Source organism: Molothrus ater, chromosome 2, assembly GCF_012460135.2.
Source record: "Molothrus ater isolate BHLD 08-10-18 breed brown headed cowbird chromosome 2, BPBGC_Mater_1.1, whole genome shotgun sequence".
Classification (NCBI taxonomy): Eukaryota; Metazoa; Chordata; class Aves; order Passeriformes; family Icteridae; genus Molothrus; species Molothrus ater.
In genome coordinates, this window is record NC_050479.2 from 93512295 (window position 1) to 93528096 (window position 15802).

Sequence of the window (15802 nt, forward strand, 5' to 3'; positions counted from 1 at the left end):
GAAAAACAGCAGGCTGGCTATACTTGGTTTATCATCACCCCTTCCTTCCCAGCACAGACAAGTTCTCCAAGCCCATCCCATGCTGCTTTCTGGCTTCTCTTCCATTCAGAAACTCATAGGGACCAATTACCCTCAAACACCAGATTTTTACCTTGCACTCCCTGGCAGGATCCCAAGGGCAGAGTCCCCAAAGCAAATCAAGAGCCAGGAGCTCTCTGATGCCCTTTGAACCTTCTCTGTGGGCTCTCTTCCATCAGCAAACTGCAGATATGTCAAGCTCTGGAGTCTTGTTAATGTAAATAAGAGAAAAACTGGCACCCGCTGTCTCTTCTTCTGCCTTCATTTTGGTTTACTCAGATGATGGGATTGGCAAATGTGGATGTGAGACATATAGATGGGTGGATGATTTTTTTCTCCTTTAGGAATATATCTGCTCTCTGCTTGCATCTCAAATGATCTTTTTAAAAGGTCTGTGCTGGGAATCTCAAAAGTAACGTGTTCAGTTTCTGCTGGTGATGATCATGGTGCACACATTTGGAGGCATGCCTCTGGTAAACTTGTGGGTTTACTTACACATCTGCCTTTATTTGCTTCTTGAGCAAGGCTTGTGTGTCATGGCACAGTCTCTCTCTAATGGGCCCTTTCAAGGGTGCTGCTGGTGTTACAAAAGGGAGCTGGAGGAAGTGGAGACAGAAGGGGAAATATCTGTGTGGGGGAAGTAGAATAATAGGATGGCTTGGGTTGGAAGGGACCTTAAAGACCATCTGGTTTCAAATCCCCTGCTATGGGCAGGGCACCTTCCACTAGACCAGGCTGCTCAAATCCCATCCAATCTGGCACTGAACATTTCCTGGGATGGGATATCCACAGTTTCTGTGAATGCCTCACTACTCTTATAGTGAACTATTTCTTCCTTATCTACAATCTAAATCTACCCTCTTTCAATGTAAGACCATTACCACTTGTCCTATCACTATACGCCCTTACAAAAAGCCCTTCTCCAGCCCTTGTCAGCCCCTTTTAGGTACTGGAGACCACGGTAAGGTGGAGCCTTTTCTTCTCAAGGCTGAACAACTCTGACTCTCAGCCTGTCTTCATAGGAGAGGCGCTCCAGCCTTCTGAGAATCTTCATGGTCCTTCTCTGGACTCACAGCAACAGGTCCATTTTCATGCTGGGGGCCATCATAAGAATAAGTGGAATAAGTAGAGAGGGTTGCAAACTTCACCACCAGCCCCTGCACCCTCGGTTTCTGCTGCCATAGTGGGTAGATATCCTGCTTTTTATGTATCTTCCAAAGAGGTTGTGCCGAGACTGCAGATGTAGTAGTTGTGGAAAGATGCAGGCTGGTGGGGACCAGATTGCGTGCCACGTCCATGTGTCCATCCGTGGCTGCCTCTGCTCGGAGCGCAGAGCTGGCCCCTCCCCTGTGCCGTAGGACCCGGGTTTTCCCGGGGGGCTGTGCAGAGCCGCCTAGCCCCGGGGTTATTCCCAGCGTTTCCCGGGCCGTTCCCAGCCCGGAGGCTGCCGGGATGGCGAGGCGGGTTTGGTGTCCTTCGGCTGCCACCTCGCGGGGAAGCAGCGGCGCTTCGGCGGCGGCGCCCGGGCGGGGACACAGGGACAGGGGACAGACCCGCAGCGAGCGGCCGGCCAGGGCAGGTGACAGACCTGGCGAGTACGAGCGCTGTTCCCCGGCATGAGACCACAGCCCTGGCAGCACACCGTGGCTTGCTGCTGCTCGTTCCCCTTTTTCGGACCTGCTTCTTGGTCTGAGCTTCTCCGGGCACCACGTCCATACCCGAACAGCTCTGCTGGAAACCCCGCTCTTCCCTGCACCTCTGAGCCCGGGCTGGTACTGATGCCCTCTTCCCATGAGCACCATCACTCCCCTCTCCCTGTCTCCCTCATCCTTGCTTTCCTGTGCCTGGTCAGGACTGATTTCTTCTCTTTATCTCCCCTTTTCCCAGGACCCGTTCTCATTATTTTCCTAACCTTTGTGCTTACACAACTTCATCCGTTTCCCCATTCTCACCCTGGCTGAGCTTTCCTCCCCTTGTCCTCTTCCATGTCATGAGCTGAGCATTCCAATATTGCCATTTCAGCTGAAGATCTTCCCTGGTATCATTTCCTGTGCTGTAGCCCAGCATTGGTACAAGTGCAAGGTTCATCCTGTCACCTCAGTCCCCATTAACCCCTTCCTATATCTCTCATCATAGCAGCCTTTTCCTGTGCCTCTGCCCAGATGCCCTTACATATTTTTCACCTCCTCATGCAGCCCCCAACCCCCAGTGGGCACTGTAGGCTTTAGGAGGCCAACACAAGCCATGAGGCAGGGCCTGTGCAGGGCTGGCCCTCCAACCTCGGACACTGCTGCAGAAGCTGGGTGTGTTGCAAGCTTTCATGACAAAAATACTCATCTTTCCCTTTCCTGGGAAGATCTGAACACTCCACAGTGAATTCTTCCCACTCTGAGCAGTTTCCTTAGCCTGGCTCTCCCATAGTCAGCAGAGGAGGCTGCAGAGCAAGGAATGACTGAGACAGTTTTAATCTAGCCAGTTCAGGTAGCAACTAACAGCAGATGGTGTGCCAGGCCACCTATTAATGCCAAGGTCCTAAAGTCACAGGAGAACATAGCACCCAAATTTAATGTGGGGCCACAATGTCATTGCTGGCAGCTGACTGCTGCTGTCCTTCTTAAAGAGCTGAGGGAAGTCCAGAAGTGACCAGACAACAGAAGAAGAAATTCATCCCAAAGGGGTCAAGCTTCTTCTGGCTCATAATGACTCTGAAGCAGCTGAGGTAGGCCAGTATGATGCCATGCTGGCCACATGCTCCTGGCTGGCCCCCACCCAGCCCCCCCAGAGGACAGGGCTGAAGCTTAGACAAGACCCTTAGACTGACCCAGCAAACATCTTTCCTTGTGGTGTGTTCCTCAGGCTGGTTTTGAGGATGAGAGCAGCTCTTGGCTTTGCAATCTGGCTGTGGTTTGCTCTAAATGCAAGCAGCACCATGCTTTTCTCATCTTCCTCTGCCATCTAATCCAAGTCCCCCCATCCTTCTTGCTGTGTCTTTTCCTACACCGTTCATGGGAGTAGGAGCAGTTGTTGAACCATCACACACACAAGCACTACAGCTATCCCACACCAAGCCTGGAACAGTAGCACACACCCCACGTCCTCTCTAGTGAAACCTTGGCTAGGCTGACTTGCAGCCCTCTGCACGTGAGGGCATGCAGCAACTCTTCTGCCCCATGCTACATGGAATGCAGGAGTGTTAGGCACTAGGTGAAATTAATGATGTCCCAAATTGAAGGGTCTCGCCACCCCTTCTGCATCTTCACTCAGAAGTATGTGGAAGTTCTCCCAGAAGTGTTAGGGGGATTGCCTGGAGCCTTTCTGTGCCAGGCTGTTGTTCTGGGCTGTTGCACACAGGCAGGTGTGGCCGGAGCAGTGAGGCCACCGTGGCATGGTTGCTTTTCCCATTGTTAAATTTAAGGATGCAGCTAGGGTTACATTGTCTTGGGGAGAGGGGTGGGATGGGGGACGGGGGCTGCACATGGTCCCCTTCAGCCATGCGAGAACTACAGCTCTCTAAATCTTGGCCAAGGCTACCTTGTGCCGTGGCACCAATGCAAATCACCAGGCTGGACGTGTGGCACCAATAAAGCCTTGGAAACACAGGATGCAGTGTCCCATGCACTTGTGTTGCAGCACAATTGGGCACCATGGCAGGGCTCCAGCTGCCTCTGCACCAGATATCCAAATGTCTCACTTTTGGAAAAAGGAAGAGCAGTGCAGTTTCTGCCTTTGACAGCTTTCAGTCTGCTCCTTCTTGATTTGCTTAATGGGATCAGACTCGGTCAGCATTTAGGGTCTGGGGTCCCTTAGGGGTTTAGCTGTGAAATTCTGCCAGATATTCATATTAGCTTATCAGCATCAGAAACCGAATTTCCTCCTCTTCAGAGCTGTTGCATGGTCACGGACTTGACAGTGCTGTCCAATTGCCCGGGCGGGGTGGGAGGATGAATAGCCCGGGATATTATAGCAAATTCCCAGAACACAGGCTCAAGGTTACCGAAGCGGGAGACCTCAGGCACAGCCCGAAGCTCCCGGTGCCAGCGAGAGGGAGCAGGGGTGGGCAGCCGGGGATGATTCAGGGGGGGGCTTTCTGCCGGTCCCCAGCGGCGGGGGCGGCTCCGCGCGGCGGCCGCCAGAGGGCGCCGGAGACCGCGGGCTGGCCCGCGGCTGCTGAGGGACCGGGATGGCGAGGGGATGTGACAGGGGGATGGCGAGGGGGTGGGACATGGGGATGGCGAGGGGATGTGACATGGAGATGGCGAGGGGGTGTGGCATGGGGGCGATGGGGCCGGGATGGCGAGGGGAGGTGACATGGGGGCTACGGGACCCGATGTGTAGGGGACGTGACATAGGGGTTGTGGAACCGCGACGCCGAGGGGATGTGTGGGGATGGCGAGGGAGCTACAGGGCAGGGGGTTTGCGAGGGGCCTGCGCTCTGGGGGCTGCAGGGGTGGGGGCTGTGGGGGGGTCTGTGCGCTCTGGGGGCTGCAGGGGTGGGGGCTCTGGGGGGTCTGTGCGCTCTGGGGGCTGCGGTGTGCGTGTGCACGCCTGGGGAGCTGTGCCCACGCGTGCCTGTCCGCATGTGCCGCGGGGTGGGCGCGCTGGGGAGGGCGGTGTGCGGGTGGCGGGTGCGCTCAGGTGTGCGGGTTCTGCAGCACACCGTGGCCGCCGTGGGAGCTGGCACTGTCCCCCCGCGTGGGGCTCACCCGTGGCCGTGCGGGTGGGCAGGGGCACGCACAGCCCGCAGCAGCAGCTGCTCCTGCACACACATGGAGGAGTCATCATGCAAACATGGGCTGGCGTAGCCTGAGGTGTGCCTGGGAAGGGAGGGTGACAGTGATAGAATGAATTGAAAACAGATGTTATTTCCTGCAGAAAATCTTGCTCAAAGACAAGCATTTTACTTTCCAGCACTTTCACTCTTTTTCTTATTACACTCGAGCAGCTGTTGTCCCCCAAAACATTATTTTGTGATAGAATTATAAGCTTCCCACATTTTTACAGTAATTGTGACAGTAAATGTAGCACCCATGGAGTGTTCTCTAGCTAGATGTGCTGTAAAACCCAGGGATTCCATGTGGCCCCCAGGGTTATCTGCAGAGGCCACACTGGATCCCAGTGCTCCCAGTCAGCCTAACACAGTGCCCAACACCTGCTGGTGAGAACAGCTGCTGGTGTAGCCTGTGGTGTGGCACAGGAGATGATAAGTTCTGCACATGGAGAGGTTTCTGCAGCCATCTAACTGGGACACAGGGAACCACGAGAACATGTATCATTTTTCATCTCTGGAGATGGGAGTTTTGGCTTTTCAAATGCCCTCAAACTTAGGCACACAAGCTCAAGCAGAACAGAAGCTGGTGTGACCCTCTCCCAAGTCCTCCATCCCACCACATGTCTTTGTGTGTCCTCTCTTACACCTAGACATTGCAGAAGCTCATCTCTTCACCACCACCACACCATGCCATGCCTCTGTCCCCAGTCCCCACCAAGCTCACAAACACCGATCCATGCATTTAGATGCATTAAGGCAGCAGTACCCAGCCAAGGGCAAATGTCCCCTTGCCTCTGCTATGCTGGGTGTGCAGTGCTTGCCACCACTGGTGCAAATGCCCTTGCTCTGGTTGCAAGGACACCCTAGAAAAGTGGCAAAGAGGAGGAATGGTTGTCACAAGTGTGTTTGTACATGTCCATGTATGTTTTAAGACAAATAGTATTTAAGCCAGAGAGTAAAAATGTGGTGGCTGAAATTTTTTGTGGCAATACACCCTGCCTGGTATGCTGTACTCTTGTTTATTCTGGGCCAGAGGAGTCATGTTTTGTGCCAAAAAGGGATGCAAAAGCTCCCAAACAGTCTCCACACCATTATTTGACTGTGAGAGATGCTTTTTCTGAAACATAGGTGAGGTAGGAGTAGTAGCTGAACTGAAATGTGTTCCTGAGTTTAGGGGAGGAAATAAAACGAGTAAAAAAACCAGTGCTGTAGGATTTGTGTGACAAGCCACAAAAGTTGCAGGTGGACTAGCTGAAAAAAAGATGGAACATAAATTTTCCACACAAATCAGCACATAATTACTTAATAAAATAATAGAACTGGGGCACAAAAGCTACTCTAGTCAGCTACCTTAGGAAGAAATCAGACAAATGAAAGTGCAATGGAATTTGAGGGATACTGGAGATATCTCTCTTGGATTTGCTGCCTTTTAGTCACTAGCTTGAGTTTAATAGCGACTGTGCTGCTGAGCAAGCCTGTGGCACCTGTGCTCCACCCGGGAGAGCAGGGCTCTTCACCTCTGCAGGTTGTGAGGGAGCAGTTGTACTTCAGTCTCATGGAGCTCTCCTGAACAGGGCCTTTTTTAATTTTTTTTTTTTTTTTTGCTCTCCTCTGCCATCACAGCCTTTCTTGGTAGTAAGCATGATTTCTTTTTTCCACAGCAGGATCAGTTCTAACATAAAACCTCATCTCCATCTTCACACTCCAGCATCTTACAGGCACATATACGTATAAATGCACACATACATGTGTGTGCATGAATACATACATGAGCATTTGTGTGCACATACACAGGGTGAGCCTGTATTTACAGACCCACAGACATGTGTCCTGACCAGCTATAAAGAAAAGGCTGTCGAGGCTTGGGATTGCAGGGTGAATTTAAAACAGCATCACTGCCATTAAAGCCATCCAGTAGAGGGAACCCATAAATGAGAGGATGAATGAGAAGATGTCAGGAGTGTTAGCATTTAATACTCCCGGAGCGGGGCTGCATTATTTGTTGCTGCAGCAGCGCGCTCCTCCCTGCCCCCTCTGACAGGAGCCTGCGGATGCGCAGCACACACGTGCAACTTCACTTCCCAACCTTATGAAAAATCAACCTCCTTGGCATACCCTGCACCCTCACCCCATAGGTGTCGTGCCACAGGGCTTTAAGTGCCACAGCCAAGCCTTCCTCCACCCTGATTCAGAGACAATTCATTATGGTGCAGCCCTGGGAGGGAGGGAGGGAGGGAGGGGAGGTGTCTGCTGGTTGGGCCCATGTTTTATTGATCGGACCACGGTGATGAATCAGCTCCTGTGGAGCTGGTGTCTGCCTGCAGACAGGTACTGGCCACTGTGCACAATTATAAGGAGTCCTGGCATCTCAGGGCCACCACTGGGAAGGCAGCAGAGCGGGAACGTGTGGGGGTGGTGACCAGGGGCTGGATCTGCAAAGGGATGAACCATATCCTAGCACTGAAAGGCCAGCAGCTCCCAGCTGGAGGCACAGCAAGGGCTGGGATGTGGTCAGCAGCCAGGGTTGAGCCTTCCCACTTGCTTCAGGCCCTGTTCCTCCAGCGTGGGTGTTGTTTAGGGAGAGCCACATGCCATTGGAGTGTTGGGCTGAGGGAAGGAGGATGCGGATGAGCTGGCAGGCAGCAGCCTGTAGCTGGGCTGGAGGGAAGCTCACCAAGGTGGGAAGGAGGCTGTGCCCTGCAGCCCAAACCCAGCACTGCAGGAGCAGCCTGGGACTGAAGCACTGTGTTCCTGTGTCACACCCATCTCACTCAGCCTCGTGTAATCTTGTCTTCTTTTCTTTCCCTTCTCGCACCCTGCAGGACCCGGCACAGGGAGAGTAGACAACGGCTCCATGAGTTTGGCCGTCCCACTGTGGCTTCTGGCAGCATCCCTGCTCTGCCTACTCAGCAAATGTTAATACAAATCAGAATTAAAATAATAATATTAATAATAATTAAAAAAACAACACGACAACAACAACAACAACACACAAAACAAAACGCGTTATACAGGAGACAGAGCGAAGAGAGGGGAGAGAGAAAAAAGAGGGGGGGAGAGAGAGAGACGACTGTTTCTTTCACAACTTTTGTGTGTTCAGGAGCGAAGAGGGGGGAGAGGAAAAATTACAGCAAAGACTCAGCAACATTTAATCCAAAACCTGAAAAGCCGCTGTCAAGTCATCGACTGCCTAGGAGGCAACACGAAGCAAGGGAGAGAATGGGGCACCAGCAAGGATCGTGTCGCCAGAGGATGCTGCAATGTAAACAATCCAACAAAACCTGCAAAGCCAATCAAAAAGAAGATCCCTTTTCTTTTCTCTCCTCCTTCCTCTTTTCCATACTCCCTCACTTTGCTTCCTTCCTCCTCTTTCTTTCTTTTGCAGAAAGAGGTCTTTGCTTCGTTGTCTATAGCCATTTAACTTTTTGGATGCCCTGGGTCATTTTTGTGAGCTAATGCTCAGCCAGTTCATACTTTTAAAAACAAATCTAAAAAAAAAAAAAAAAAAGAGAAAAGAAAAAAAAAATAACAGCCACAAACCAGAGCAAGTCACCTGAAGCTCTCTGCACACTGGTGTCCTGTGAAGAACCCCTTCCTCTCTTCACTTCACCCTGTGCTCATGTGCACGCAGCCCTTTCTAAAAACCTTATTTCCTTTCCTGTCCCCTCCTTCATGCAACATCACCCCCACAGGCCTAACCTAAAGCTGTGTCAACTCTACTGAAAGCCTACTTTTTTTTATTTTAAATCCTCTTCCTTCCCCCCCCCTCAATTCAACCAGGTGTCTTTCTCTTTCTCCTGTGTATGCCTGTGTGCGTGCGTGTGCATGCATGTGTGGCTTTTGCTCGGTCTTCCCTCTTTCTCTCTTCCTCTTGCTCTCTCTAAGCATGCAAAACGAACAGCCCATGTGTACATATGCTCATCCTGTTGTAGATAATGTCCTGCCTTGTAAGTGTGAGACAAGATACAGAGAGATCACTTAGGCAGAGAAGAGGGGTGAGGAGAGAGGGGCAGCTGCAAAACAGGTTCATATTGTGTCCCCTCTCCTATGTCCTCACTGGCTTTTTGTCTTCTGGCCATCTTGCTTGCAAGAGTCAGTCTGCACCGTTGTCTAGGCTTTTTCTCCTCTCCTACTTCCAATCTGTTTGGCTCTCAGCCTCCAAGTACCAGTGTAGCAGCTCTTGCTATGCATGAGTGCTTGCACACATGCATGGGGCTGTGCACTCATGTGCAATTGTCCAAGCAAGCAGAAGAAACCAGGACTGGCCTACAACACTATGGACTGAAGAGTGCAGTCACCATTCCTCCTGGGGATGGGAGGCTGGGCCGGTGGGATGTGAGTGATGAGACCTTGGACATCACCAAGCAGCCATTCCTTTTAGATACAGTGTGCATAGGAACAATACCTCAACACGAAAACCACAATCTGGTCATTCCTAACCGTTTTGGTAGACATGCAAAAATAGAGCCAATACCCTTTTTTGTTGCTTTGTTGTTTTTGTTTTTACTGTCCTCCCCAGTATAAAAGCAAATGTAGGCTGTGTAAGGGGGAGTGTGTGTGTGTGTGTGTGTGTGTGTGTGTGTGCTCTATACCACTGCTATTACAAAACACACTGCAAATTCCACATTTGAAAGAAATTGGGTCAGAAAATGTCCAGGACTTGTGAATGTAAGAAATAAAACAAATGTCAGGTCCAAAATCCTGGGCTTACAAAGAAGGAGCATAAAATGATGCAGCGAAGAAGTGGGCAGTACAATTTCCCCTGCTCTCCTCTTATCTCAAGGGTGCTGGTTTTGCTGGAGAGTGCCCCACACTTCCCCTGTGGCAGAATCACATACAGAGGTGCCAACAAGAGAGGCTTTAGTCGTTCCAAGTGAGGAAGCGAAAAAAAGCTGTGAGAAACAGGACTGAGAAAATGGTGGGCAATGGCTGGAATTTGCCACACCAGCACAATGTCTGCTGCAAGAGCCAGTGAGCAGGGGCTGCAGTGCCTGTGTGTGGGTGGGGGCAGTGGGGAGAAGATTCCTGTGTCCCCTGGCCTGTCACGAGCCATAGTATCCACCAGCAGCAAAGATGATAAAGCACAGGGTTTATCAGGTAGGCCTTTTTTGGAGAGAGGGATGTGCAGGGGAGAGCTTGATTTAGCCCAGTGAAGTCGAGTGACCATCCCACCACAGCAGAGTGTTTTACAGGTGCTCAGCCACTCGGCTTTCAAGCAGCAGCCAGTTTGCTCCTCTGTCTTTGCCCTGGGCACCAGGGCAGTGGCAGCACGCTTGGCAGCTGTGCTCACATGAAGGCAAGGGGGAAACAGCTTGGCCTTGCAGTGTGCGGGAGGGGATGCCCCCAGGTGTCCCCTGACAGGAGGGAAAGTGGGAATTGCTGCCTGCGAGCCCGTCCCCACCTTTGCGTGGGCGGGACACAGTCCGGTGAGGCTGTGCCTTGCACTGCGGCACTGCCGGCGCTGCTGAGCTCAGCTCTTCCGAGAAGCAGCAGGCATGCGATTAAGCAGGCAGTCAAGGGCTCCTCCTAGGCAGCCAGAAGAGCAAGGAGATTTATTAAAGAGATACATGAGAGGCTGAAGTTTGGGCATTGCAAGAGCTACTGTGGAATTGGATGGTGGTAATTTATGCTCCTCCAGACCCCAAAGCCATACCTGCAAGAGGGTGCAAATCACAAGTGGGCAACTGGTGCTTGAAATCCACCCAAGGCATCCAGGGATGGCTCCCTTCCTCCAAAATTGTCAGTCATTGATGGGACTTGGGCATTTCTTTTGGAGACTGGTGTGTGTCAGCCCATGAAAAAATATGCCCTGCATCCTTCAGAGCATTCAGCCGTCCCAGTCCTCGTGCCTAACTTTCAGGAGGGCCGTCTAATTCAGTCTTAGTAACAAGTCCAGATTTTCTACTGCAGCAGGCCTCCTCTTTCCCCTGGTACAGCCGTGAGCTGATCCTGGTCCCAGAAGCCAGGTCTGGGAGCTGCACCCTTTCCTGCACACTGGCACGAGGGAAAACACACTGCTCTTTCTTGGGGCTGTACCTATGCCTGGATTTATTGCCACAGGATTTATTTGTTGAAAAAGGTGGGCAGCCTGCAATGTCTTGCTGTGACAGCCTGCTCCTAAGGGCTGAGTCAAGCCCACTTTAGGTTCTTTAATGTCAACCCGGTTGCTATGGTAGCACCTGTCCCATGTGCTCTCTGCATGTGTTTTTGTCACTGTGGGGTCACTCCTGGCCACTGGGGTCGCACACATCAGACCCCTACGGTGTGGTGGTGGTCATTGAGTCCCAGCTCCTCATTATCTCACGTCTGTTTTGGTTCAAAGGAGTTTTGAGGGGATGGTTTTTTTAGATGTCAAAGCATATGGTTAAAAGGGAGATATCTCACTAAAAGCAGGGAATCAATTTTTTTTAAGTCATCTGCCCATTAGTGGGGGAAATGGCCTCAGCCCCAGTGCTGGGATCTGGTTTCTTCTGCAGGTCCTGGGCAGATCTTTGCCTCTGTTGCGTGGCTGTAAAACAGGGTGAAAGCCAGTTAATTGCAGACCTCTCTGAGAAAAGCCACCAACACCAAGTATGCCTGTTGTCTGCAGAAGTGCTGGGAACCATACTCCTGGCAATGTCTGTTCCTAGGGAAATTGTGGGTAAAATTGTGGGTAGGTTGGAGCTTGATTTTCTCCAAGAATCTAATCCTGTGAGCTGCAGTGTACTTCACAGGGTGCCGTAAAAATCCCCCTGTTTCTCCTGAACTCAAGCTGAATGCAAGCTTTTTCCCATTCTTTCTCCCCTCCATCCTCTGATGGAGATGTTGCAATGGCTTTTCTTGTGTCTCAGGCCCTTCTCCCTGAAACTCTTTCTCCTAATCATCTCTTTTCCCTGTTTGCATTGCTATCTTTCCCATCACCTCCCAAAAAGCTGTGTTCTTGCTTCCTGCTGCCTCTCAGCTGGTTGGGGACCAGGGAAGGTGGGTGTTTGAAGTGGGACACCAGTTCCTTGAGCTTGTCAGTGTAATTGTGTTTGATTGATGGAGATTTAACATTTAGTGTCATAAAAAGATATGAACAAAATGGAAAAAAAAATTGTATTTCTTCTACTGGTTTGTAAATATTACAAGAGTTACATGAGATGTCTGGTAATGTCAAAGCAGAGGAACAAAAACTTAGATTTCATATATGGCCCCATAATTGCTAGCAGATTTCTAACCCTTTTCGGATGACTGAGAGGAGGGGTGAAGGCAAGTCTTTCTGAAAGGACCTGGGCAGGGGAAATGCAGCCACCCCGAGCCACATGAACTCCATGCATGATTGTAGCATGTTGGTTGGAGCGTGTGCCTGGTCAGATGGAAAACGAAGCAAACGCCTGTCTCTGAACGGCTGGGAAGGGCGCTGTGGGATGCTCCAGCCGGCCGACACCTGTATCCTGGCAGTCGTGTTCATTTCTGTTTGTTTGCAGCCCCACACTCGTGGCTCAGTGATGCACCCTCTCCTCCTCCTCCTCCCCCGTACCCGCTTTCTTCACCGGTGAAGTTGTGTCGCCCCATGCTAACCCCGAGTGCATGTGAACGTGCCATTCATGGAGATCTCATTGGTGACATGCATTGTGTCAAGAGTTAGTCTTTGTCTGCACATCTTTCTCACACCACTGACTGTTCACCACTTGGGCAGATCGCTCGTGCACTGCTGCTTGACCCACTTTTGGTCAAAGAACATCCAAGCCCCACCAGCTCTTCTTAGTTCCAGGTGCATCCCGACCATGCTCCCAGCCACCTGTCTGAGCAACCCTGTTCTGAATGTCCAAGCCCACAGCATGGACAAAGCCACCATCAAAAGCCATGTGGTCTCCAGGCTGAGTAGAAGCTACACATCTGGAAGGAATCTGGGGGAGCAGCAGGAAGTCCTGATGAAACAAGAGGATCTGGGAAGTTGGAGGAGTTATGCTAGAATCCTTCACAGACCCACCAGCAGATGATATTTCAGCTCAATTTTTGTGTAGTGTTTCATCACTTCGCCCTTCCCTGGTGAGGGAATCTATGGGCACAGGGAAACACCTCTTCTCCTCCTCCCAACCCCTCACACCTCTGCTTCCTCTCCTTCAAGCAGACTGACCTGCAGCCCAAATCATCATGGTGCTTGATGTGATGTAGCAACTGACATGGGGGATGGCTGACCAAGACAGTATGACAGAGGAGGTGCCAGGGGGGTGAGCAGTTCTCTCTCTTTCTCTCTCTCTTTCTCTCCTGATGGTGCACAATCTTACTGCTTCTCTGACTCAAGGACACAAAACTTCTTGAGTTTGGGATGCTGGGAGCAAACTGTCTTATGGGAAGAGCAAAACTTGAGGCAGGGAAGTGATGGAGATGGAGATAATTTCCAAGCTGTGATGCCAGTGGAAAAGGGTAGGGATGAGTGCTGTCCATCATCCATGCACAGAACTCTCAGGTTCACCAGCGAGGAGACCACGGCCTCTCAACGCTAATCTTAGAGTGGCTTCATTTCCAGTGGGATGCCCAGAAGATGATTTTTTTTAATTGCATGACTGCTGACTAAGAGCTGTGTCACACCACTAAAACCTCTTTCACTTTTCCTTCTTGTAACTTGCTAGAACAGCAATTGGGCAGCTCCCACAGCCCCCAGAATTTTGCCTAATGGTTGGCTTCCATTGGGGCAACATATGGTGCTTGCTTGTTGGTTCACTCGCTGTAAGGGGGAGCAGAACTCATCCTGGTGAGAGTACGTCAGTATGGTCCTCTGAACCTCTGTGGGTCGGGGTGATAGAGTGAGGCAAGGAGATCTCCAAGGCAGGCCTTGGGCAGGAGGAGCAGCTCTCCTAATTAGCCCAGGCTGGTGGGAAGCAGTCCTTCATTTGCTGCAGGCTTGGGTTAGCTGGCGCCACAGCAACTCGGATGGCCCTGCAAGCCTTGTAGGAGTGGAGAAGGAGGGGGCAGTGACAGGGGGACATGACTGCAGCGTAGGTGGTGGGGGCTGCATGAGCAGCAGGGCTCCTTGGGCAGCGCAGCTGGGGAAGGGGCAGAGGTTGCATCCCAGGTGGGCCCTTCTTTCTCTGCCTATCCTCATGGTGCATCAGGAGCTCCCTCCTGACCTCCTGGGGCATGCTCACCATGCAGCAAAATGGGCCTCAGTGAGTAAAGCAGTGTGGCACCACGTGTGGTGGCTCCAGCCATGTCCTGAGGAAAGGCGTGTGGATGTTTCTGTCCCTAACAGAGGGGTCATGGGTGGAGACGAGGAGCAAGGCCTTCCTAGGAGCCAGCCAGTGGGGAGAGCACGTCCCAGGCGGGGCTGTCCTTCTCCAGAATTGTGACATTTGCTCCCCGTTTGGGCACACACAGGCTCACACGCACACGCCCGCACGCTCCACGGCGCACATGCTACGGGGGTGCTCCTGGGCGCTCTCCTTCCCCACACGCTCCACCACGCACAGCCAGGCAGGGCTCAGCCTCCTTCCTGCTTCTGGCCGTGGCTCTGCCTGTGACACACAGCTACCTTGTGACCTCCTGAGGAGCCAGGAGAAGGCCTGGGCACGCCTGTGCCTGTGCCTGTGCCTGTGCCTGCAGGAGCACACGTGTGTGCCAGGAAAGGGAGGAGGGGGCACAGAGCAGGAACTTGCCTCCACGGTGCCACCTCCCAGAATCATTCAACCTTCCCAGCTGGAGCCAAGATTCATCCTCTAGACCTTGAGAATGAAGTCCAGTCCCTTCTTCTTGCTACACGGTGGGGTGGTTAGAACTCTCCTCATTAACAGTGTTATATACGTATAAATATATATATATATCTATATCTTTATATATATTTTTCCCCAGCACTGTAGACATGAGCTGAACTTCTCTTTAATGAAACGAGAAAATGGCCATTTTATTTTTTCCATTGTTTTGGTTTTGAAACTAGCTCTGTGAAAGAAAATTTTAAAAGCGCAAGTGTGTGTGTAAAGGAACCAATCAAAAAAATTAAACCCAAAAAACAAATGAACAAAACCCAGTGATGAAATAAAAAAAAGAAGCTTTTTATTTTTTCTTTTCTCAATGTATTTAACTTCTGTTATCTCGTTTCTGTTTCTTTACATGTATGAATGCTCTGCTCTTCTGTGATCTTAAAAAAAATATACAAAAAAATACAAAAATTAAATAAACATGAAAAGGAGGTAATGTTTCTTCATTTCCCCTCCCTTCCTTGCATACTCTGGCTTGTCTCCTCTCTGATCATGTCTAGTGCTGACTTTCCAGCCCACAGGGAGAATGTGGGCCAAGATACCCCTTCCCTCACCTTCCTTTGAGGGTCAAGGTGCAAGTGAGGCATGGGCCAGTGGCTTGGGACTGAGGGTGTTGTATCACCCCGAGCAGTCTGACCCCTTTAGTGCAGTGCCTGAGGATGAAGAAAGCAGGCTGCCTGGAAATAGATGTGACATGGGGCTGCCAGGAGGAGATGCCATAGACAAAACTGCAGTGCACACCCTGAAGTCAGCACTTGACTTCAGCTTCTTGTTTGGTTTGGGTTTTTTAATTAGTTAAATTGCATGATTTTATGTGTGTGCACAGATAGAGGTTGGGATCAAGGCTGCAGTCCCAGGAGGGGAAGAACAAGGAAGCTGTTGGAAGGAATGAGCTGAGGCTGAGCTGCTTAGGCAAGCATAGGACAGGAGCACCAAAAGACAAAGCAGGATGGTGGAAATGGTAGAGAGAGAGAGAAGGGGGATGGTGGGGAAGGAGGCAGGAAATGCTGGCCAGAAAACAGCAGGATGCAGCACTGGAGAGGCTGGGTTTTATGACAAGGAGGGGGTGGAGAAGCAGGGGAATGGAGAGGGCATGGGTCTTGGAATAAGAGCTGCCAGAATAAGGGGAGGAGGGGCAGGAGTCTCGTGCTATAGTCACAAGCCGACATGAAAGGAATAGGTAAGAAGGAGCTGGAGGAAGAGGGCAGCAGAGTAGCCTGGGCAAGTTTACAAGCAA

At 51.3% G+C, this 15802-nt stretch overlaps 1 protein-coding gene across 2 annotated transcripts in view; it reads left to right on the forward strand.

Annotated features, from left to right (window-relative positions):
- The window catches only part of LSAMP (limbic system associated membrane protein), a 305059-nt gene extending 290028 nt beyond the window's left edge, over positions 1 to 15031 (forward strand). For both annotated transcript variants that reach the window (XM_036378608.2, XM_036378622.2), the window contains one exon: positions 7669 to 15031. In XM_036378608.2, coding sequence (XP_036234501.1) covers positions 7669 to 7766 — 98 coding nt within the window. In that variant the 3' untranslated portion in view covers positions 7767 to 15031. The remainder of the gene's footprint in view (positions 1 to 7668) is intronic.
- The last annotated feature ends 771 nt before the right edge of the window (positions 15032 to 15802 follow it).